The sequence below is a fragment of the Eleutherodactylus coqui genome, chromosome 9 (assembly GCF_035609145.1).
Source record: "Eleutherodactylus coqui strain aEleCoq1 chromosome 9, aEleCoq1.hap1, whole genome shotgun sequence".
Taxonomy (NCBI): Eukaryota; Metazoa; Chordata; class Amphibia; order Anura; family Eleutherodactylidae; genus Eleutherodactylus; species Eleutherodactylus coqui.
The window spans coordinates 73,869,066-73,892,283 of NC_089845.1; the positions used below are offsets into that span (position 1 = coordinate 73,869,066).

General features: G+C 43.0%; 1 protein-coding gene across 2 annotated transcripts in view; it reads right to left on the reverse strand.

Annotated features, from left to right (window-relative positions):
• The window catches only part of GNAL (G protein subunit alpha L), a 238,693-nt gene that overhangs the window by 15,746 nt on the left and 199,729 nt on the right, over positions 1-23,218 (reverse strand). For both annotated transcript variants that reach the window (XM_066579529.1, XM_066579530.1), the window contains exon 6: positions 2,183-2,237. In XM_066579529.1, coding sequence (XP_066435626.1) covers positions 2,183-2,237 — 55 coding nt within the window. The remainder of the gene's footprint in view (positions 1-2,182; positions 2,238-23,218) is intronic.

The following is a 23,218-nucleotide window of genomic DNA, read 5'->3' on the forward strand; positions in this document are numbered from 1 at the left end:
TACATAACCCCATAGATGACAGACTGCTGTAGTCAGCATGCCTATCACGGTATTAGTGTATCTTGATGCCACCGGAAGCTAGGGGTTTGAAAGGAGGAACGCCCCTCTCACACCCCCAGCTCCCGATTGGGCCAAGGCTGCAAGGTCCTAGTACGCCTAAATTATTAGCTGTAAATGCTGCCATGTTACCGCTGTAACATGCCAGCTTGAACATCTAATAATGTAACCCTAAGAATAAATGTTACCCTCACCCTAAGGTCCCCCGCTCACAGATGCCACCCTTACCGCTTGTGGTCCACCGGCTGGACACTCAGCTCCGTGTTGCCCGCTCCTCCGCTCACAGCTGCTGCCGCCAGTGGTTTTGCTTCACCGGCAGGACTGTCAGGTCCCAGCACGATGCTCCCCCACTGACACATGCCACACTGACGTCTTGTGCTTCAGCCGCGGGACTGTCATATCCATGCTGCCCGCTCCCCCTGGTGACAGGTGCTGCCGTCAACGCGTGTGCTCCAGCATCGGAAAAGCCGCATCGGAAAAAGCCGCATCGGCTGGGGAAAGTCCATCGGCGTCTGCTCCTGCACTCTGCGGCTGCCACATACCCCTCTCTCTCCACCAGGCCCGGTCGTCTCCTCGCAGCCTCCGGGATCTAAAACGTCCATCCAGTGGGGGTTTCGGGGTGCCTCTTGTAGGCCCCCGCCGATGCAGGAAAAGCCGCTTCAGGACGCTTTTCCCTCAGTGCTACCACACTGAGCCGCGGTCCGCCTTGTGCCTCCTTTGCGGGGTAACGCAGTTGCAGCTGTGGCTGGCCGTTTGCAGCTCTGGGCACTGTCTGTATTTTCCCAACTTTTTCTGGCCTTCCAGGACTCATTTGACAGCCTGCTGTGCAGCCAATCAGCGTCACCCCCTGTCAATCTTGACTCCACCAGGACTTCCTGGTGGCATCAAGATACACTAATACCGTCTGTCCCCTCGTTATGCTGCCTCCAGCGAGGACAGGAGAAAGTACATGATGGGTTCCCTGTAAGCTATTGTTATCTTAACACAACAATCCATTTGGAAGAAATTGCATAAAGTTATCTTTGCGACTCTGCTCTGTGGAGGAGAGAAACTTAAATAAGAGAAAAAAAACTGATTGTTTCCCCCCATTGATTTGATTTGGGTTTTTAAAAAAAGATGAAAGGCAAATGTAAAGGCTTCCATTTCATCCGGTTGTCGGCTTTTTTTTGGACAAAAAAAATAAAGCTGCAAACTGCGCTATTTTGTCATAACCCCATCCCAAAATGGAAGCCTAACGGAACGGAAGCAAACTAAAGCTTTTACGCTTTTTTGAAATCCCTATGAAATCAATGGGGAAAAAAAGAACGAATCAATTTTTTTCTGTTTTATTTCAGTTTCTCTCCTCCAAAAATGGAGCAGAGACACAGAAACCCTGAACTAACCCTAACGCTTGTGTGAAAGCAGCCACGACATGTTAAGAGTCACGTTAAACTTTTCAACATCTGCACAGTGATACATGAAGTGCCTGCAGCGCCATCCTATGGTGTAATCAATGCGGTACCGCACAGGGACACACCACCATGGGCCTGAGGCTTTGGGGCTATGTACATGGAGGCTCAAGGTTTCATTCAATGCTGTTAATAGTGTTCTATATACACAGTATATATTTTAATGTAGTTTTTATTTGTCATTTTTTTCAGTTTTTCGCAAGCACAATGCCATCCAGTACCTTTAAATAACTTATTATGACAAGGTATGTCTACGGAAAAACTGGTTAGGACTATGCAAGTGACATTCTAACATCCGGGTCAGAGAAATCTGGTGACATCCTGTGTTACACTGGCCGTAGACATGAGGTTTTTGTGGTTCCTAACACTCTCGAGGGGACGGTCAGGCTGGATTAAAACCCATCAGATTCCTGGTTATTACCCCGATACATGACAAGGTGTGTCTGTATGTGGGGTATGGGGTTTCTATTTACAGTGATCACTGTGACACTCACAGAGGAGGCCACTGTGCATCTCTGCGGACAGCAAAGGATGGTTCCTGCGCCACTTTAATCCTGGCAGGAACCCACTGGAATTTATATGTGTTTTTGTCATTTACGGTAAGTGTGCATAATATATAAATACATTTTACACTGCCGATTTTGCAGCACACATAAAGCTCATCTATAACAACTCACCTGATCTGTTGGTGTGTAGTCATTTTGTCTAACGTGGTCAATTCTCTCCAAAAAGCTGAAAGAGAAATTGTAACCAGTGAATATAAGTCAATACTATACACATTAACCTCAAAAGCACATGGTGATAAGACTTATCAGCCCACATCTATTGGTTATTGAATAAAGAAACTTCCGTCATTGCACCGATTAACCACCAGGCGGCAGAACCTACTAATTGTGAGTATATGAAAACACTGAATGCAGTAGATGGCAATAGGCAACTTCACAACTGCAAACCTCGAAGGACAGGTTATGTTACTTTCTGCTTCCTGGAACAAGTGCGATTACTTCATATGAAATACACAATTAATTTTCCTCCTTTGTCACACAGCTAAAGAATGGCATCTTCCTAAAACTAGCAGAGTCCTTTCTTGTACACAGGGCTAAACGCTTGGGTTGCGGCACATAAGAATACACAGAGAAAGACTGGACAAAACTAGGTTAAAGATGGGCAATTATGCAAAAAAAATTTGCATATACTGTAGGTCTGAACGAGGAAGAAACCAGCATTTACTGACCAACTATCAGACACCGGGCTGCTGGCAAAATATCCAAAAGTATCCTGGTGGATCGCTTCCCTTTGACGGAATAAATAATTATACAGATTAGATCCAAGGGGATAGTCAACCTAGTACTTGTTAGACCAATGGTACCGCTCGACCCTCTGCACCTCCACACACCTCATAGATGGCTGGGTTAAGTTAATGAAGGAGCTCTAGCGTATGATACCAACGTATATTGATCTTTGTGGATGTTACACATGGGAGCCCTCTGCCAGATAAGCCTCCACTATAATATAGTTTATAATTCCACCCGAAAACTGCTTCTATTTGATTACATACGTATGTCAGTGACGGCCCATTTAGACACGATTATTGCTCAAAAGATGTCTTTTGAGCGATAACCGGTGAGTGTTTTTAAGCGCAAGGTGATCGCTCAAACGTTGAGCAATCACCTTGCACTCCAAATGGGGGATGCAGAAGACAAGTGGGACCAATCGTCTTCTGCATCCAGCTGTTTTCTGCATGGAGCACCTAGCTGTTATACAGCTGAGCGCTCCGTGCGGGGTATGGAAAACAGAGCTGGACCGCTGTGTTCTTCATACCGAGCCTGTGTTCAGGGAACGGGATACAGCTGAAACAATAGTATTAGCTGTATCCTGCTGGGAACTCCTGATAAGGCTCATCGTTGCTTTCAGCATGCTGACAGACAACGATTAGCGACTGGTTAACGAAAACTGCACAATGTCAGTGCAGATACACACAACGATATCGCTCAAAAGATGGCTTATAATCGTCATGTCTAAATGGGCCTTTGGTCAGTCTGGATTAATGAAATTAGTACATAATTAAAATTAGGCTGTGAAATGTCAGAACAACAAGAACATTCCAATGCTGCGGCAGGAGAGGCCTGGATGCCTTTACAAGATGGCACGGACAAAGGGTTTGATGTGCAGAACTTACTATGGGGACATAAAGTTCTAGACCCGAGTACTACATCTACCAGACCCGAGTACTACATCTACCAGACCCGAGTACTACATCTACCAGACCCGAGTACTACATCTACCAGACCCGAGTACTACATCTACCAGACCCGAGTACTACATCTACCAGACCCGAGTACTACATCTACCAGACCCGAGTACTACATCTACCAGACCCGAGTACTACATCTACCAGACCCGAGTACTACATCTACCAGACCCGAGTACTACATCTACCAGACCCGAGTACTACATCTACCAGACCCGAGTACTACATCTACCAGACCCGAGTACTACATCTACTAGACCCGAGTACTACATCTACTAGACCCGAGTACTACATCTACCAGACCCGAGTACTACATCTACCAGACCCGAGTACTACATCTACCAGACCCGAGTACTACATCTACCAGACCCGAGTACTACATCTACTAGACCCGAGTACTACATCTACTAGACCCGAGTACTACATCTACTAGACCCGAGTACTACATCTACTAGACCCGAGTACTACATCTACCAGACCCGAGTACTACATCTACTAGACCCGAGTACTACATCTACTAGACCCGAGTACTACATCTACTAGACCCGAGTACTACATATACCAGACCGGGACGCAGCTGCAGTTACTCTGTATTTAAAAGACATGCAGCAAAGACCACGTCTGCCTGCTGAAAGACGCAGGCAAAGTGCTTGTTTAGAAGTATATGAACTGCCGGGCGCCCACCGTCACTTTGGGATAACTGCAGCAGTCTATACACAATACACCACAAATAACCCTGCTTTGGACTCGTACACATTGTCTACAAATTAAGTTGATTTCTTTCAATTTGTCTCACAAGGTATCCAAGCAAGCTTGATGATATTAAGAAGCAGAGAAGCTGCACAAGCAACAAACCCGCGAGATTCACCCTAAATGACAAAGGCGCACAGACAAGATTTACGTGGGAAACTAAAACCTGGTAAGAAGTCATCCGCACGTGTCATGGGATCTAAATATTGACATAATACAACTTTAAACAGCCTGGAAGAGCAGCGACACTGACATAACCAGAGGAAACGGAAACAATGAGGTGATTTTTGGGAGGGGGGGGGGGGGGGTCCCATTAATTATATAAACTCAGAGAACTGTCCTTCCATTCAATGATTTACTGGCGTCTTCCTTTTGACAAGCTCAGATATTCCAGTACTCAGCAATGAGCCGAAACCTCAAGGTTAACGTCCAGACTTTCAGGACCATCTCCTGGGTGTTACACATCTTTGACCAGGTGAATGGTAACTCCCACTTGTCAATTTATTCTAGGAGTAATAGAGGAACAGCACAACACAGTTATCAAAAGACATGCTCCGGAGTGGAGAATACAAGCACTTACTCAAACACATCAGGGGTTGTGACAAGTCTGCTTTAAAGGCGTTATCCAGTTGTGAACGGTCAATGCCCTATCCTCAGGATAGATCATCAGTAGATCAGCAGGGATCAGTGTCTCAGGGCAGCTGTTTGCAGGGCTGGTGCATTCTTGCACCAAGCTGTACTTTATAGGAAGCAGACAGCTTTATTCCCTACTGCAGTGGCCAGGCTTGGTGTTGCAGGCCAAATTTCCGTTCATTTCAATGGGAACTCTACCTCTAATACTAAACCTGGCCACTGCAGTAGGAGCGGAGCTGACCACTGACTGTAGAAATCAACACAGTATGCCAGCACAGAGAACAGCTGATTGGCAGGGGTGCCTATGACAGACTCCAGCTGATCTACTATTTATGCCTTATCCTAAGGATTAACTGTCAACAGTTTACAACTGGACAACACCTTAAGGCCCATTTACATGCAACAATTATCGCTTAAAATTTGTTCAAACGACTACAAATGAGCGATAATCGTTTTAGGTAAATGCTACCATCGTGCACTTTTTGTCTGAACGATTGTTTTAAGGTGAACTTAAAATCCATCATTCAGCCATGAAGAGATAAAGTACCTCTCAACAGACCGCATGCTGTGTTCTCAGCGGGAGTCAGGATATTACATTGTATTTTGCTGGCAGCCCCCACGAGAACAATGCAGCTGTGTGCCTCGAGCCCAGCCCACATGCTGAGCTCTGCAAACAGCTCCTGGGGGCCCTTTTACATGCAAACGAAGATGGTAAAGTGTTAATGGACATCAGTGTTCATTAATACTTTATGCAAAATGATCGCTAAAACTTTCAATCATTCAATTGCTTGAAATATTATCTTTGCGTGTAAATGGGCCTTTAGTGGCAGGCCTATTTTGTGCCTTAATGACCAAGCCATTTGCTTTGCTTTTTTTCATTGTCGTATTGAAAGAGCCATAACCGCTTATGTTTTCACAGATGTAGCCATAGAAGAACTTGATTTTTATTGGAAAAGTCGCATTTTTCAAATGGCATGACTTTGGAGGTACATGTTTTGTAAAACTTTTGTCTTTTTTACACCCTCTTTAAAAAAAGAAAAAATCTACAGAATTTCCACCATTATTTTATATATAGTTTTTCTTATGCGTTATTACTTTTGCACACTAAACACACTTATAAAATTGTTTCTCTGTTACAACATTACAAGATCCAAAGCATTTTTAGGTTTTTATTTACATAGCTGTATCAGGAATGGTTTTTTTTTTTTTTTACTGGTACCATTTTGGGCTACAGATGACTCTGTGAACACTTTTTTTATTTTGTTTTTTGGGCGGTTGGAGTAGCAGAAAACAAATTCTAGATTTTTAAGTAGTGTTTACTGTTCAGCATAAATGACCTTTTACTTTCAGTCTGTAGGTCAATACGATTACAGCAATACCAAATTTATATGGTTTTTAAAATTTTTTTTTTAACTACTTTTCACACAAAGTTTTAAGACAAAAATTGAATCTGCGTCACTGCATTCCAAGTCTAACTTTTTAAAAATTATTTTTTCACCAATGGAGCTCTGTGAGGAAGAGTTGTAAGTTTACATTGATTCCATTTTGGGGTACATGCAACTTTTTGATCACTTTTTGTTAAAAGTTTTTTCAAGGTGGATGGACCAAAAAAATAGCAATTCTGACTAATTGTGTTTTTTTATAGTGTTCACCATGTGGGATAAATAAATAAATATTTTCACTGTTCAGGTGGTTACAAGCGCAGCACTATCATTTATGTGTATGTTTTTTTTGTTTTGTTTTTTTTTAAAAAGTGTTCTTTGGGGAATTTTAACACTGCAGTTTAAAAAATATTCAATGTATCAACATTATTTTTAGTTTCTCAAAGGGACTTGAAGATGCGATTGTTCGATCACTAGGACAGTACACTGCATTTCCTCTGTAATGCAGTGAATTATTGAGATGACGTCAGCCTATTGCATTTACACACAGATGATCACTCAAAATTCGTCAGTAACTGACAGTTTTGAGCGATCATTTTGCATAGGTACTAATGGGCTAATCAGCCCTTTAGTACGTCATTGCATGTATTTAGAGAACAGTGGTCTGTTCTCTTAAGACACCACTATTTTTCTCCAGCGGGACAGCGGCCGTTCAAGAAAGTTATCAGCTGTTATAAGCGCTGCCCGTGGAGAGCACAGCGTGCGGTCCGTCTTATCTTATCGTCCTGAGGGACGAGGATTTCATGCTGACCTGAGGTCAGCGATGGACGAAAGGTGCATGGTAAGTGTACGATGGGCGCACATCTACACACAATGATTATCGCTCAAAAGATGGTTTTTGAGCAAATTTTAAGCGATCATCGTTGTGTGTCAAAGGGCCTTTAGACTCTGCTGGAGTGAGGGTCTTATATGCTGAGTGACATGGCAGACACAGAGGCTTTTGTTAGGCATCCGGCTGCTATGGGAGCCCATCTGCACCTCGCAATCATATGGTTAAACAATCGGGAAAGAAGATTTCTCTGTGCCCGGTCGTAAGAGCAGGAGCCTGGGTGTCAGCAGGCAGCACGGCCCGGCTCTTCCCTACCCAGGACACCCGCGCTGGGTTAAACCTGTAATGCCGTAAAAAGGTGTGTGTGCAAATTTAAGGCTAAGCATTGCATGAAAAAAATACGCACATGTGAAATCAATGGGTTTTAGTTACTGCGTAATACAATGCGCAAATTCGCTTACGTGAACGAGCCCTAAGACTTCAAGTAGTGCAACCCGAAATGTGAAAGCCATAAAGGGTGAATACAGAAAACTGGTCAGCCTGCAGCAGACTGGCCTAGATAAATGCTGCAGTTGTGCTGGCAGCTGATATTTCTGATCTAATGCCAAATGCTGGACTTCTGCCAGCGGAGCCGCACTTTACCTCTCCGAAGCTGGGCATTGTCTCTGATTACAGGCAAACTTTGAAGAGACTCACACTTACCATTCAGTACAACCTGCCTCCCTGTATAAGGGACCTTTAACAGGGGCTGATATCACCGTTAAGTGCTGACCGAGAAGGCGCTCATTTACCTGACCTATAACACAGGCCAACAGGAGGGGTAAAGTAGTGCCGAGTAGCGTTGAGCAGCACTGGGCACTTACCATGCAACTTGCTGAGGAGGAGATGCTCTAAACTCAGATGCCGCTACACCGGACTCCAATGCTGTCATGCCAGCGAGTCATTGCCTCCACAGCGTGCGAGTTCAGTGTAGCGGTCAAATGATGACCAGGAGTCAGCGGGGATCAGGATTTTTCTTCAATAAAGTACAGGTAAAAATTCAACAACTTCAGACCATAAGTACACGGGGTTATTATCTGTCCTTATTGGGTCCGTATTTTTTATGGACGTAAAACGGACAGGAAACATCACAATTAATTTGCATTGGCGCATTCAAACGTGTGCACGTAAAAAAAAACCCCAAAATGCTGCATGCCCTATTTTGGTCCACATAATGAACCAAAACAGCCAATTAAAAGCTATGGGATTTAGTAAAAAGGTAGCAAATATGCATTTGCATGTGTATGTGCAAAAAAAAAAAAAAAAAAAACTACGCCAATTACCTACTTACTGTGCCTGGTGCTTCCAGTAACTGCACACTTTTTCTACCTGACAGATGATATCTTTCAGCTGTTTTCAAAGCCGGAGCGCCCTCTAGTGGCTGATGCGTCATCCTATACATCAGATCCCCCTCTATTGGCCAACATGAAGTACTATCTCCAAACCTGAACACTTCCTTCTGACGTCAGCACACCTAATCTAATAGGACTGCCTAGGTAAACTTCATTCTAAGCCCAACAGATGCCAGAGTATCAGCACTCCTGTATTTGGTCCTCAGATTGACTATTTGCTCACCTCGGCTTGTGACTTTCTGAACATTGCCGTTTAGTTTGTGGACCTGAGCTCTTGACCCTAACCTGGTCTTCGCTTGACTATTCTCTTAGAACACGCATACTTTATTAAAAGTCTGGTCGGAAGAAATATAAATAAGAAAATTGAGATGTATTAAATGCTCCTGGCACAAAGGTGTCAGAAAAAGTGGCTTCAAATACGTACCAAGAGCAACTCCCATTTCCCAGAGATTTCCAACACTTTAACTAAAAGAGTGTCGGAAAACAAATGCGTGCTCTGACCTGGCACTGTTTAAGGAAAGGGGAAGGGACTTGTTATTTGTATAAGCACCAACTTATGCTTTCAGGTAATTCGTTTAATACCCCCCCAGAAAGCTGGGTACTCATTTTACCGATCTCGGAAGGATGGGTCAACCCTGAGCCGGCTACCCCAACCAGGCGGGGATTGAACTCGCAACCTTCAGGTCGTGAGTGAGCGCTTAGGAATGCCCCACACAAGGCCAACCTTGCAAATCCTTTGGAATGGCTTGTCCCTCGTTGATGAGTCTGCCATGGAAGAAAGGCCGGCCCACTTTTCATATGGTGCCCCAATACTACTACATTTGTTTTTCATCTTCGAGAAACCCTTGACATGTAATCATATTCTGCAGGAAGTACCAATAAGATGAATGAAAGTAAGTGTTACTAATCACCCCCTCCCCCAATGGCCAAGTGGGCATACCATTGTTCTTTCTCTGACGTCCATTTTTAAGACTCCTCAATTCCTACATGGCGATATGGATAACACAAATAAATGGCGGGCTACCCCGCATGGAGGGCTGCGGATTAGGGGCGTCCGAGAGCCCCACCTCACTGAAGGTCTTGGAAAACTACATTTTAAAACAAACAGATGTTGAACGACTGTGAAAGTTTACCATGTGTGCCCCGGTGTAAATGAGGACGGCGGAGTTTATAGAGACGAGAATATCTGGTTGACAGTTATAAAAAGCAGATTTAGTGCAGAAAGGCTGGAAATGATGAATGCACATCTCCATGCACAGACACGGACGGGAAGGCCAAGTGTTCTAAAAATACTCGCATATCCTCCCCAAAACTGAGCTGCATAAACACGGCTGTGCGCTGAAGTACCTGTTCTACATCTCGCCGCACATGTATAAATAGGCCAGCGTTACATTAAACAGAGGGTTTCATTCCCTTCAGTCCCCTGCTTGTAACAATAGCTCATACAATAGGCAGAACAGTCGGCTCTTTATTGATGTCTGAAGTCTTATTGACTGCATGTTCTGTGACCGTTCTATATCTAGAAGACATTATTATTACTGCCCTAAATTTCCACCGCACAAAACTACTTTAGACAGGTAGGAGATGCGCCGGCACCATGTGATGAATTTGGCGCATCGTACTAGCTAGCGTAGACGCTTTCCTCTTCCGTACGCCATTTCTTGGCCAACTTACATTACAGCAATATTGTGCACATAAGTTTATTAATAAATCTGGAGGATTTCTACAAATCCCCTTGGCCAGGCTCCTTTTCTAGACATAATAAATAGGCCTGCGTACCTGTTCGGGTCTTCTTTTTTCCACACTGCAGATCTGTGCGGAAGTGCTGGCAAGCACGCTGGCACACATGTGCAGTACAGTTTTTTTTGTTTTTTTTTAAACTCCATGGCCGTCCGACTTCCATTGACTTCCACTGGTTTCCGCTCGTGTATTTGAAAAATTATTTTTCCCTAGCATGCTATGGAGGGTTCTGGCTGCGGAATCCGGAGCAGAACGCCCACTCTGGATTCCGCAGCAAAAATACGCCCGTGTGCATCGGGCCTTAATCATAAATCAGGTGTAGTGAATCCCCCATTACTGCTTAGCTTTCTGCCACATCACTGGTGGTTTGTGTGATCTTACGCTTTCATGTAGATATCACTGGCATCGTTCTGGTACCAACATACCGATATATGTATTTTGAACGAATACTTGATTCTATCTACATGGCGCCATCGCCGCCTTCTATGCCACTGTACATTGTAAGATACAGGTAACATACTATATACAACACACATCAATATAAGCACAGCATCAAGCAACTTGAGACTCTGTTGTTGTTTCTTGCCAAGTCTGTACCATACAAAGAGGCAGACAAGGGCACTGGTCGTTACATATTCTATTCTCATCTGATACAGAAAAAAATAGTATATGGCATTTCTTTTTTGGGGGGGAAACAAACAAACAAAAAAAACACATCTGTAAAGCTCTACTGACGTCAAGGGGTTTGTGTGCTGTCCGTGTGCAGCCCATTGCAAAAATGTGAAGCAGCAGTTAATATCATCTTCCTATATCTACGGGCTATGGCAGACTGACTCCAACGACTCATTGAAAAACATCAAACAACTCAAAACAGCAAAATTGTGGCAAAAACACAAAATTGTGACCAATAGTGAAGAAAACTAAAGCAGAACGCTCAAATCTGTGCAGTTTTCCGTTGCAATAGGATTCCATAAAACTCTTCACTTTGTGAATGTTCGCATGGCCTTTATGTGTCAGATCCATGTCGGATTCTTCCTGACATTGACCTGACAGTCTAATCTGCGGCAGAGTTTAGATGCTGCGCCGTGGAGCTCTACATAAAGATGTAGCCCCAGTCCATGTGGGAGGTCTGCATGCGGACGTGCAACGTGGATTCCATGCGGATTTTACATGAGGAATTGAACTACAGCACTTGCCTTCTGCATCCAGCTGTTCTCTGCTCGGAGCACCCGGCTGTTATACAACCGAGCGGGGTATGGAGCACACAGCTGGACCGCTCTGTTCTTCATACCCAGCCTGTCTTCAGGGAGCTGGATACAGCTGAAACAATAGTATCAGCTGCATCCCGCTGTGAATCCCTGATAACTGATCGCTGATCTTTTAGCATACTGATGTCAGTACACGATGTCAGTACAGTTAGACACAACGATTATCGCTCAAATGACGGCTTTAAGCGATTTTTGAGTGAAAATCGTTGTGTCTAAAAAGGCCTTAACACAGGGCATTAGGAAAAACTTGTGGGTGAAGGTGGCCGCTGATAAAAAATTATCAGAAATGAATGACTCCACTCGTCATCACAGGGTCCATCCAGGTGAGAGATGCAACATCAGGTATTTAACACTAGGTTCCTCGCTCAATGGAGATGCACAACTGCAATATATTATTCTACTACTCGACATGGAATCGACTGGGCACATCCATTAAATGTGTTAACATTAAAGCTAAGATTTTTATATTACTTCAATATCCTATACATTTTTCAAACGTTGCCCTTGACCCAACAATGTCACTGAAAATACAGGGCAGCGTTTCTCAAGGTTTCTATGAGCAGTACACCCTAGCCAAAGAACTTTGATCCAATTACCCCAAACCTACGCTGAATTGTTCCTGCTGTTTTATAGGATTTGGATAGAATTCAAGACTCCACTTCGTCAGAGTGAGGACCATGTGGAGCAGCTATTCCGTCAGGGTTGGATCACGTATGATTCTTAACGCTGTGTTGACCAACCCTTCTAACCACAGTTGTAAACTGGGTCTCTGAGGGCCCACTCACATGGGTGTATAAAAAGTTTCAGTCCATGAAATACACAGTATTTTCTGCTTATTGCTTTTGCGAACAAAAATAAAATTGAAATAACTAAACCATTAAGTAAATATGTATCATAAAATTAAATGGACACTAATTTAAAAAAACAAACAAAAACAAATTTATAGCAAATGTAGCAAGCAGCAAAATAGCAATTTTTTTTTAACCTAAAATGACATTTTTGTGCTAAAAATCAGTCTAAAGTGTTAGCCACTAGGGGTGTACCACCTTCTTCCCAATTCACTGTCCACTGTCTGTTGTCAAAGGAGGTTCTCTGTTACTGGAGAAGGTACACTCATGGTAAAAAAAAAAAACCCTAGAAGGAGTTGTCGGAATTGAATGAAACTTTCTATGTGCAATTAAAATGTTGATAAAAGCGATTACAATATCCGAGCAAAAGGATAATATATGGAGGAAAACTGATCCCTTGAAGGGAGGCTCTAGTACCCTGTTGTACCGCCTCTAGCTTGGATACAAGATGTGATATGGACAGGCATGGAGACTCTAGTACCCTGTTGTGCCACCTCTAGCTTGGATGCAAGATGTGATACAGGTGAGAATAGAGGCTCTAGTACCCTGTTGTACCACCTCTAGCTTGGATACAAGATGTGATACATGTGGGCATGGAGGCTCTAGTAACCTGTTATACCACCTCTAGCTTGTATACAAGATGTGATACAGGTGGGCATGGAGGCATACAGGTGCCTGGAAATGGTTCTGATAGACATGGGGTGTAACGACGGATGGCAGACAACAAAACAGCTGGAGCTGCCCGTGGTTGTTGGCCGATCAGACGATCTACTGATGGTCAATCAAGGGTGTCCTGAGCCCAATTGCGTTGTGTACCCTCACTCAACCACTGGTTCCAATACCTTTGAACAGTCTAGTCAGAACGGCCCATGTGATAGGCAATTTGTCGATACGCCCATCTAGCTTCTTGCATTCTAATAATGCGTCTCCTCTCAAACTCTGGTAACTGGGAGAAATCTCTTCGATTGTGTCATAGAGGCGTCTACCATAGTGGTGAAAAAACTCTACATAAGCTGAAAGAGGTCACTACACACAAGGAGCCTCCGAGACCCTCTTTAGAGGCCAAAGGTAGAACCACTTTTAGGGCCTCAGGTGGTAAGACCGCTCATCTAATCACCACAACTCTGATCATTTGCATATCTGCCTGAGTTGTAACTTGTAAATTTCAAAAGCCAATATTTGGTTGCCAAAAGAAAGTCCACAGTCCAGTGTAACGTTTATAACGGTGACCAACCTCGGCATTTACATTTGGCTTTGGGCGGATTTACAAACTGAAGCATTTACAGAAAACAATGAGCTCTATGTTCGCCGCCTGCAGTCGCCCCATGTACTTTTTTTAACAATGAAATGAATAATACAGTTTGCAGTGCGCTCCCATATTTCCACTATTAGCAGCTGCAGGCTGTCAGAATGCTACGCTTTATATTATGGAGACAGAAGTCAAATGGGAGATATGTGAGGTGCTACCGCCAATGAAGCCACGGACCAGAGCCTTAGTAATGCTGCGTTTAGATTCAACTACTATCGTTCAGAAAATGGTTCAAACAAGCAAAACTGACCAATAATCGTTCAGTCGATGCATAACCAACGACTGAATGACTGACTAAAGCCGTGTGCTTCTCGTTTGTCATTTAGTTTCAGCCGGCAGAAGAATCTGCGCCGGACCGTGCACTTTAAACACAGATCATTCAGTGCAAGAACCGTTGGCATCACCAGCTTGTTCGCTCAGGGAAACGAAAACCATGAGATTCTCAGCCCATGTAATAACGCATACGATAAGGGATTGTGTGCTGCTGTAGGGAGTAATACGTTTCAGCGCCTTAGTAAGACCATCGGTAAAACACAACACTTTATAACCTTTTTAAAAGGTAGGAGCGGCGGCGGTGATCCGGTGGCGTCTGACATCACCGGGTGGTTCCTGCCGGCTGTCGAATCATAAATTTACAAAATGCTACAAATAGAAACAAACTACTACTTAATTAAGAACAGTAAGACATGACTCATATGTATGAATGCACAAACACTTTACCATAAACCAAGAAATGACCGTGATATTACTAAAAAATGACAAATGCTAATGGCATGGTCACAAAATATGTCCGAAAAGCAAGTGCATAGTTGATAAATCCAAAAGGACTCTCAGAGCAATTTTTGAAATCGGTTTTGGAGAATTTTTGGAATTTGTTCTATAGAAATAAGTGACAAATCTACAATCCGAATTATGGACCACTGCAAAATGTCTTGAAACAGTATGTAGGGCAAACTGGCAAGGACTATTAGACCAGTGTTAATGAGGCTCTGTAATGTGGGAATGGTTCTCCCTACATACTGAAGGTGGCAAGGACAATGAAGCAAATATACAAATTGGAGCTGCAATTCGGAAAGGATCTTATGGCTAAAGGTAGCTTTGCAAGGGCCAATAGTTGCTGAATAATCACTCAAATGAGCGATTACGGGAGACTGTAGACCCGTGTACACACAGCGTCTGGCAGGGCACTGAGCAAGTAGTCAGTCCACGGTCTCTAGTCGTTGTGCTTCAGCTCACTGGAATGGAACGACTACTGAGCGGCTTCTTTCTCGGTGTAAACAGGAGTTGCTTGACCTTTGGACGACTCCCGTTTAGGCCGGGCTCATACGAACGGGTCGGAGTCGGCGTGTAACTATCCGCAACGGAAGACCTGCGAATGATCACAGAAACGAATGGCGTATGGTTGTGTAAGCGTGCGATTTTCCACGTATTGTCCGCACAGAAGAACAACTGCAAGCAGGGAATGACATCAGAATGTTGCCCAACCCCCTGAACACCCTTCTATCGCCCAGGTGACATCCTTTTGTGCGGTCGTGGTGAGAGTGGTTATATGAGAGCCTTCAGGACGGGATACTGCTCTCTAGGCTTGGCTGGTTTATACTACTTTTTTGGAAAGTAGTACAAACCATTTAAAAAAAACAAAACACTTATTCTTGTGGAAGAAGAGCCCAGAAGAACAAGTGGAGGTTGCAGACAGGCCGGATGGTGTGTTGCTCCCCAAACTCTGTCCTTTATTGTCTGCCCACAAACTCCTGCTTTCTTTATACCATTTATATCTGATCTAGCAACGTGCGTATGCATCCGTGCCCAGACGCAATATTAATTGCGTATGCACTGCGGATCGAACGCATCCTGGGAGATCAATCGAGCTCATACGCACGGAATAGAGCACACTGCGATTTTTCTTCCACTCACGGAATCCAAATTCCTATCTGCAAGTGTGAGCAAACTGGCGAAAGTCTATGAAGTTCAATGCCCACGTAACATTGCCTGAAAATCACCTCACATCCGCGGGTCAGACGCACGCTGACCAGCACAACATTGGGCCAAGTTTAATGGGCCCATATCGCTCTCTTGTCGGTGTGAAACTAGCCTGATGGGTCTTAAATCGATGACCAGAATGCTGTAATAAAATTATGGAAAAAAAGATTAATTGGCAGTGTGTGATGCTCTCTTCAGTAAACAATCAGACTCGGTGAGGGGTTTTTTGCGTATACATTTGAATTGACCGTACGGTATATTTCTTAGCCAGGGTCGGTAACGAGAGCTCCTGAAATCTAAAGAGCTGTTAACATCTACGTGTTTAAATAAATAAGGTTCTTATGTGTGGAGTTCAGAACTATCCAGAAATAAGTACCTGCATGAGTCTAAATATTCAACGTGTTCTACCTCCTAGTGATGTGCAAATTAGACACCAAAATCATTACAATTCAACCAAATAGTCAATTCCTGGGCCGCCTTCTAATCATCACCTGACTACAAGAAGAATAGATAGATCATCAATGTATCTACTGTAATATAAAATGTCATCAGTGAACTAGTTCGTGATCATGAGAAATTGTGTTTCCTTTGCATACAATGGGGCAAGATGCATCCCCCATCGTACATCCATTGGCCGGTTGGTAAATAGGACCCACAAATTAAAAAACAAAATGCTATTGATTTTAAAAGAAATGCTATTAAAAAGTTTCCTCTGAACTGAAGGCATTTGCGTATCCAACATTTAGAACTAGTTAACAGCACACAATCCTGTCTGATGGAGATAAAGGGCAGTTAGGAAGCGGTCAGTGATCAAATCCCATTGGGAACACTTTAGATCAAGAATGAGCTGAGTAGACTCCTTCAAATACAAAGGCAGCTGAACAACTTCTGTTAAGTCTAGAAAATGGGACAGATTGCTACTTAGGCAGTTTAAGCCTAAAATAATTGGCTGGCCCGGCGGGGTAAACCTTTGTGGACCTTTGGAGGATGGTTCCCCATCTTTTGGGCTAACAAGAACGTTGAGTCAAGAAATATGAACAGCGTCCATCTTCGAGAGAGAGCTTGTTAGATGATGGCAGGATGACCGGAGGGAAACACCAGCTGAAGTGTATCCGAAATTAGTAAAAAGTATGCCAGGGAGAGTATATGATGTCATTAGGGCCAAAGGAGGCCACACTTAGTATTACAATATGTCAATAAATACATTTTGATTCTTGACTCAGGTGATAAGGGGCACCAGTATTGTAACGGATTGTCTGGTTGAGTAAGTTGTGGTGGCAAGTCTAAAAAAGAAGTCATTAAACTTAAAATGGAACCAGTATCAAAAGATGCCATTTCCACATGTGGAAAGATTTGTTATTGGAAAACCCTTATCCTCCAGCAACGTGGCAACTGTGTTCCCCAACATGGAACTGCCACAACCCTCAGAGCCAGATACGTCATGTTGCTCATCTTGGATACTCGTTTTGTTCAAGAATGCATCCACATCGTCATAAACAGATAACCGTGAAGCACTAATTAAGGCCCCTTCGACATTAGCAATACCCGACCGTACTGACTTAAGATCTGTATTACACTGCTCGTTATTGGAGATCTCATGCTCAGTACCTACCAAAAGCATGAATCAAGCTCCTCTGGTGTAAAAGTATCCTTTGGAACTGATTGCAGGGTAGATAGTGCAAACAGTCCTTAAAGGATTAGGAAGAAAAGTAGTCAAACCCACCTCACTCCAGAAAACCATGGATGTCAACCCAAAGGGATGATGCATTAAAAGTTTCTTCAGTTTTGTTGATTAACTCCCATCTTTTTGACCTGCTCACATGTGAAAGTAAGCAAATGATGGAAACTTCTAAAAGTGAGCGAATGACTGAATGTGTAATGAGAATCGAACTCTTCTTGTCAGTCGTTCAGTTTCAGCCATCATAAAAATCATCGGCGCCTCGTTCAGCTCCTCATCGCGTATAAACCCTCCCGCTCATGGTCTCACATCGAATGTGAAGCACGAAAGGAGAAGTGAACGATTCTCAACGATCTGTCTGTCTAAGCAGGCTGCAGGAGTGCGAACGAGTTAGGGGGGACGCCACTCGCTCGTGCGCCTGTTCAGACGAGAACCGGCTCATGTTAGAGGGGCGTTGATGCGATGTGACATCAGTGTGCTGTGGTAGAAGGTTGGTTTATTGACATACTGTCTAAATGATAATGCAGGAACTACTTGATATTTTTTTAAAATTATTTCTTCAGGTTCAGTTTTTTTATGCAATTACTATTTGACTCATTTTGCTTTTATTATACAGTGTTTATTCTAATTAATAAATAAATTATGTGTGTGTACATACAAATATAATAATTTAATTACTTAGGTACCTTTGGCTTCTGTGTCTAAAAAAGCCAAGAACCTAATGGTCACATATGTTATCATTTTAGTCACCATTTAGAGCATAGTTAAATGGGAGGGGTGCCATGAAGCAGTGATAGATAAGAAAAAAAAGTCATACTACTTAGGTAAGCCATTATCAAAACAGACCAGTAGGTGGCAACAAAGTCATAAAAGACAAATAGAACTGTAAAGAAAAAAAACATACTTGAGAATTGGGGAGGCTCTCCTTATAATCGGCTTATTAGAATTTATACTATAAATATAAACTTTACACTTTATTTGTAAGACATGAATATGATCATTTATACTCTATACACGATGCAACATTATAGTTTTAATCAAGAAAAGGGGTGGGGGGGGGGGGATGTCTTTCCTGTAAGGGCTTATTCACATCTGTGTTTGGGCTCCATTAGGACTACATTTCAGTCTGTCTATTCAGATTTTTTGAGCAGAGAAACTGAATTAAAACGTTTTTTCCCCCCATTGATTTCAATGAATTTAGTTAAATGAAAAGTTTTCCGTTTGCTCCCTTACATTAGATTACATTTTTTTGTTTTACTACTGTGCTACTTGTTCCATTAGAAAAACGGCATCCTAAACGGGACAGAAGCAAACTAAACACTTACCTATTTATTTTAACTCATTGAGATCAATGGGGAAAAAACCCCAAAAAACAAATGGCTTATTTCAGTTTTAATTCCATTTCTCTGCTCCAAAAATGGAACAGAGACAGAATGCAGATATTAACAAGCCCTTATGAAAACTGTTCTGTCTACTAAATAAAATACTAATCCTATTTATTCCAACCTTCATCGTATGATTCCTATAAGACTATATTCCTTAAAGAAAGTGGAATTATAGTTCTGCTTTTAAATTAAAGTCACTATATCAGGATAAACTGCCATTTATTTTCTTGACAGCTACTTTTTAGCTCTGCTCTGTAAGGTCAGTGTAAAATCCTGTCACCACATGGCTTAGTCTAGTGCTCCATCTTTCCCCCATGCTCTATACTGCAGCTTTTTTGTTTCCAAAGGTCGCTGTGTATATTCAAAGGATTATCAGGAAGCTGCCAGATATGAACTAAATAAGGCTCAGAAAGGTGGTCATCTAGGAGGATCCACTAGAATCTTAAATCTTTGGGATGTGAAAAAATCCAGGAGCCCCCCTAAAAAAACAAACAAATAAAAAAAACAAAAACCAGCGCTCTCCTTTTGCACCACTATCTCACTTTATGAGACCACAGTCTCCTGAAAGCAGACATTTCTGAACTGTCAGGTAGGTCTGCCATAAAAGTCTCATTGGTAGGAGTGTTCACACAGTTATTCTACACACTACATAACTCCACTCGGGGTTTTGTGACAGCTGCTGAAAACTAACGAAGTCTACATACACGGCACATCCGAAGACTGCTGTATGTACATGTATGCGTTAAGAAAGTTGCAATCATCAAGTTCTTAACTTGAAATCCATGTGGGGAAAAAAAATTGCACTATATGGACTTGTCAATTTTGCCATGGTTTTCCGTGGGGGCAAATCCATGTGCAGCCCAAGAACTAAATCCGTGGCTTGCTAATCAACTTAGCCTTGGTGTTGTGCTGCAGACTGAAGATCAGATCCATGTCAAAAACATCTGAAGCGGATGACAGTTTAAAGCCCATGAGAACGTGTCCTTACAGTTTAACATCATCGATTTCAGTAATCACAAGTATATATGGCAGTCCATATGGAGAATCTATTAAAAAGGTGCGGTTTCAAAAAACATTGCTCAAATCAACAGTACAAGCAAATGTGACACACTAAAATATTTTATAACTTATTAGACACTTTCTCTCTGAAATGCTGCTAAAGTCTTTCTCTAGATGGATCAATTCACTGATGGATCATGTTACATGCTGCTGGATCATGTTACATGCTGCTCGCATAGGTCTATAGATAGAGTGGCATGGGAGGATAAAGCAGGCATGAATGCTACTGCTGAAAAACGCAGTCTTTTCTCAACCCTCAGTGCTGGATTCACAGCTGTATAGTGTCATCCATGCCACTGCTGCTGCTTGAGGTTTGTTACAGAGATACAAGGGAGCAGGATTTTCTCTTCTCTGTGTATATAGTATATGGATGACATAACTACCTCTAGTCTGGAACCACCAGTTCAGGCAAAATGGAGATTCCAAGACAGAGCCCATATAGGGGAAAACTGACAATAAACACCATATAGGAGTTACATAATGACCTGAAATCATGCTACTCCTCATGTATACACCCCACTAAAAATAAATAACCTGAAATGCTAAAGTACACTTTAAATATGCAAGCTAGTGCTGTGTCCAGTTCATACTAAAAAGAAGGAAAATAGCACTTGGCATAACTAAGAGAACGGTAAAAATAGCTTCTGCGGCGAAACAATAGCACAGCGTATACATGTAGGGTTTGGAAATCCCATGCATTCTGAACACTGTGTATTTGTGCATACATCGCTGCCACGATAGCTTTATGGAGCTCCATTTTACTTGTTGCAATAATACATCGTACAACTAGAGGGACCTTGAGTATTGACTTCAATGTAGCAGATTAAACCACTCCTAGAAAAATAAAACAATGTCTGACATTATTTTAGAACCGACTTTTTGCTACAGTTTCATCTATCTATATTTACCATCCTGTTCTATCTTTAGAAGCCGCTTCAAAAGTGTTTGAAAACAAATACAAGATGACAATGACTTGTTTCCCTGAACGTATGCAGATCATTATTGACATTTACACAAGTACACTATTTCTTTTCCTCTTCCCTATTGCCTCGACAGTCTCTAGTGTCTTCCATGTATCACACATGAACAGGGCACGGGGGCATTGTAACACCTCTAGTGAAATCAATATGTATCCCTTTCCACAGAAGAAGAACACTGATGCAACAATACTGCTTGTTTGCACCTTGCCTTATAGATCTTTTAAGGGTTTCCCCCGGCACACCAAGATGGGTGTGGGGGTCTTGTAGTTATTATGGTAGTACAGTCATAATAAAGAGAGTCATGGCTGCACTAGAATGGGCCTGCCTTCTTCTGGGATGTCAGCTCAGTCTTGTGGGATTACAGCTGGTATGAAAGCTCTGCCTATAATCTGCAGTACAGCAGTGGTTAACATCTGCACAGCCCTCGCTCTCCAATGCAGTGGATGCTGCTGAGTGGTGTGTGGTTTTGCTGGGCTGATTTAGGGGCGGCTCCTCGGCACCCACGGCTGGCTTTCTCTTCCTGACCTTTTGTTTACTGCATATTGCTGGGATACTCGCTTCTGACTCGGTCTGACACACGTGACCCAGCGCCAGTTTCTGCTCTGCAGTGCTGCTATAAATAGCTGCAGTTTGCCTTGGCTCCACATCCAGTTTAGATAGGCACAGAAAAAGGCCTCTGCGAGTGGGAGAGTGACATACGACTGTCTGCGCCCCGCTCCCCTGCCTTATTACAGGTTACGACACGCCGAAAACAGGGAAGCAATAACTGCTAAACATGTAACTACCTTGTATTATACAAAGACCTCACAACTGATACATGCTTATATTAGGGGGGCAAAGGGCGAACTCCTAAAAACTAGGAGAAATACAAGAGTAAGGGCACCTGGTGTCTGACTAGGTGTTAATAATTCTGGATTAAAGAGGGTCTGTCATGAAGACAATCCCCTGTCCATATTAGAGCGCATGCCTATTATATATATATACACACATATATATATATACACACACACACACACACACACACACACACACACTATCTGAAGGATGGCCTTCATAGAGAAGAAGTAGCGTCCCTCAACAAAATCAGCTAGGGGACTTATCCCCCCGAAGGAAGTTACTGTACTCACTATGTCCATAGCCAAAATTAATATTTTGTATCTTTCACGTTGAACCCCCCAAGTCCTTGTATTGTCACCTACAAATATCTATGTCATTCAAGGGAATCTGTTGCCACTTTTCCGATCTCCTCTCTGAGAGCAGCATAGGATGGTGACAATCATGCTGATCTCAGTGGAGGAGCTCCTCAGGAACTTACATTTTATCAGTAGCAACACACACAGAGGACTACAGGAAGTTCTCCATATTCACTAGCCGAAGCTTAGCCCCTCCCAGCCACCCTAAAGGGCCATTTACACGGGACGATTATCACGCAAAATTCCTTTCAAATGAACAAAAATGCGGATTAATTGTTAGGTCTAAATGCAAAACATTGTTTACCATTTCTGTACCTGTAAATTTCATTATCGCTCTCTTTAAACCAGCATAAAAATCATCATTGGATCGTTGACTTCTCGTTGCGAATAAATGCTCCCCACTCAGTGCTTCCCACAGAATGTGAAGTGCTGAAGGACAAGGCAGCGGTGATCTGCCTGTCTAAATGCTCTGCACAAACGCTAACTAGCGGTGACGTCGCCCGCTCATACAGTCGTTTACAAGACAGTCGTTCCGTGTAAATGTAGCATAAGGGCATTGATTGACAGCTCTCCGTCTATTACTATGCATGGAGAGATGGCCATCAATGGTTGGTGGTTGGGGTGAGTGGTGCTCATCAGTATGGAGGACTACTTCCTGTATTCCTCTATGTGTGCTGCTAGTGATAAAAAGCAAGCTTCTTACAAACTACTGCAGAGATACACAATACAGACATATCGCTGCAATCCTCCCTGCCTGTCACTACCTTGTGCTGCAGTCAGAAGGCACAGCATAAGGGCCCACTCAAACGGACGTACTGTTATTGTCCATTATGTGCACTTAAGTATACACAGCAACTATGCATGTATCATGCGTATTTACTATGTATGCCGAATTCCTATAGCCTATATTGGCAAGTAATACGCACCAAAACAGGACGTGCGAGTGGCCCAATAGAAGTCAAGGGGCTTTTTGCACTGCTTAGTACATGGGCCACATACACCTGTGTGAGTGAGCCCTAAAGGTGGTGACAGAATTC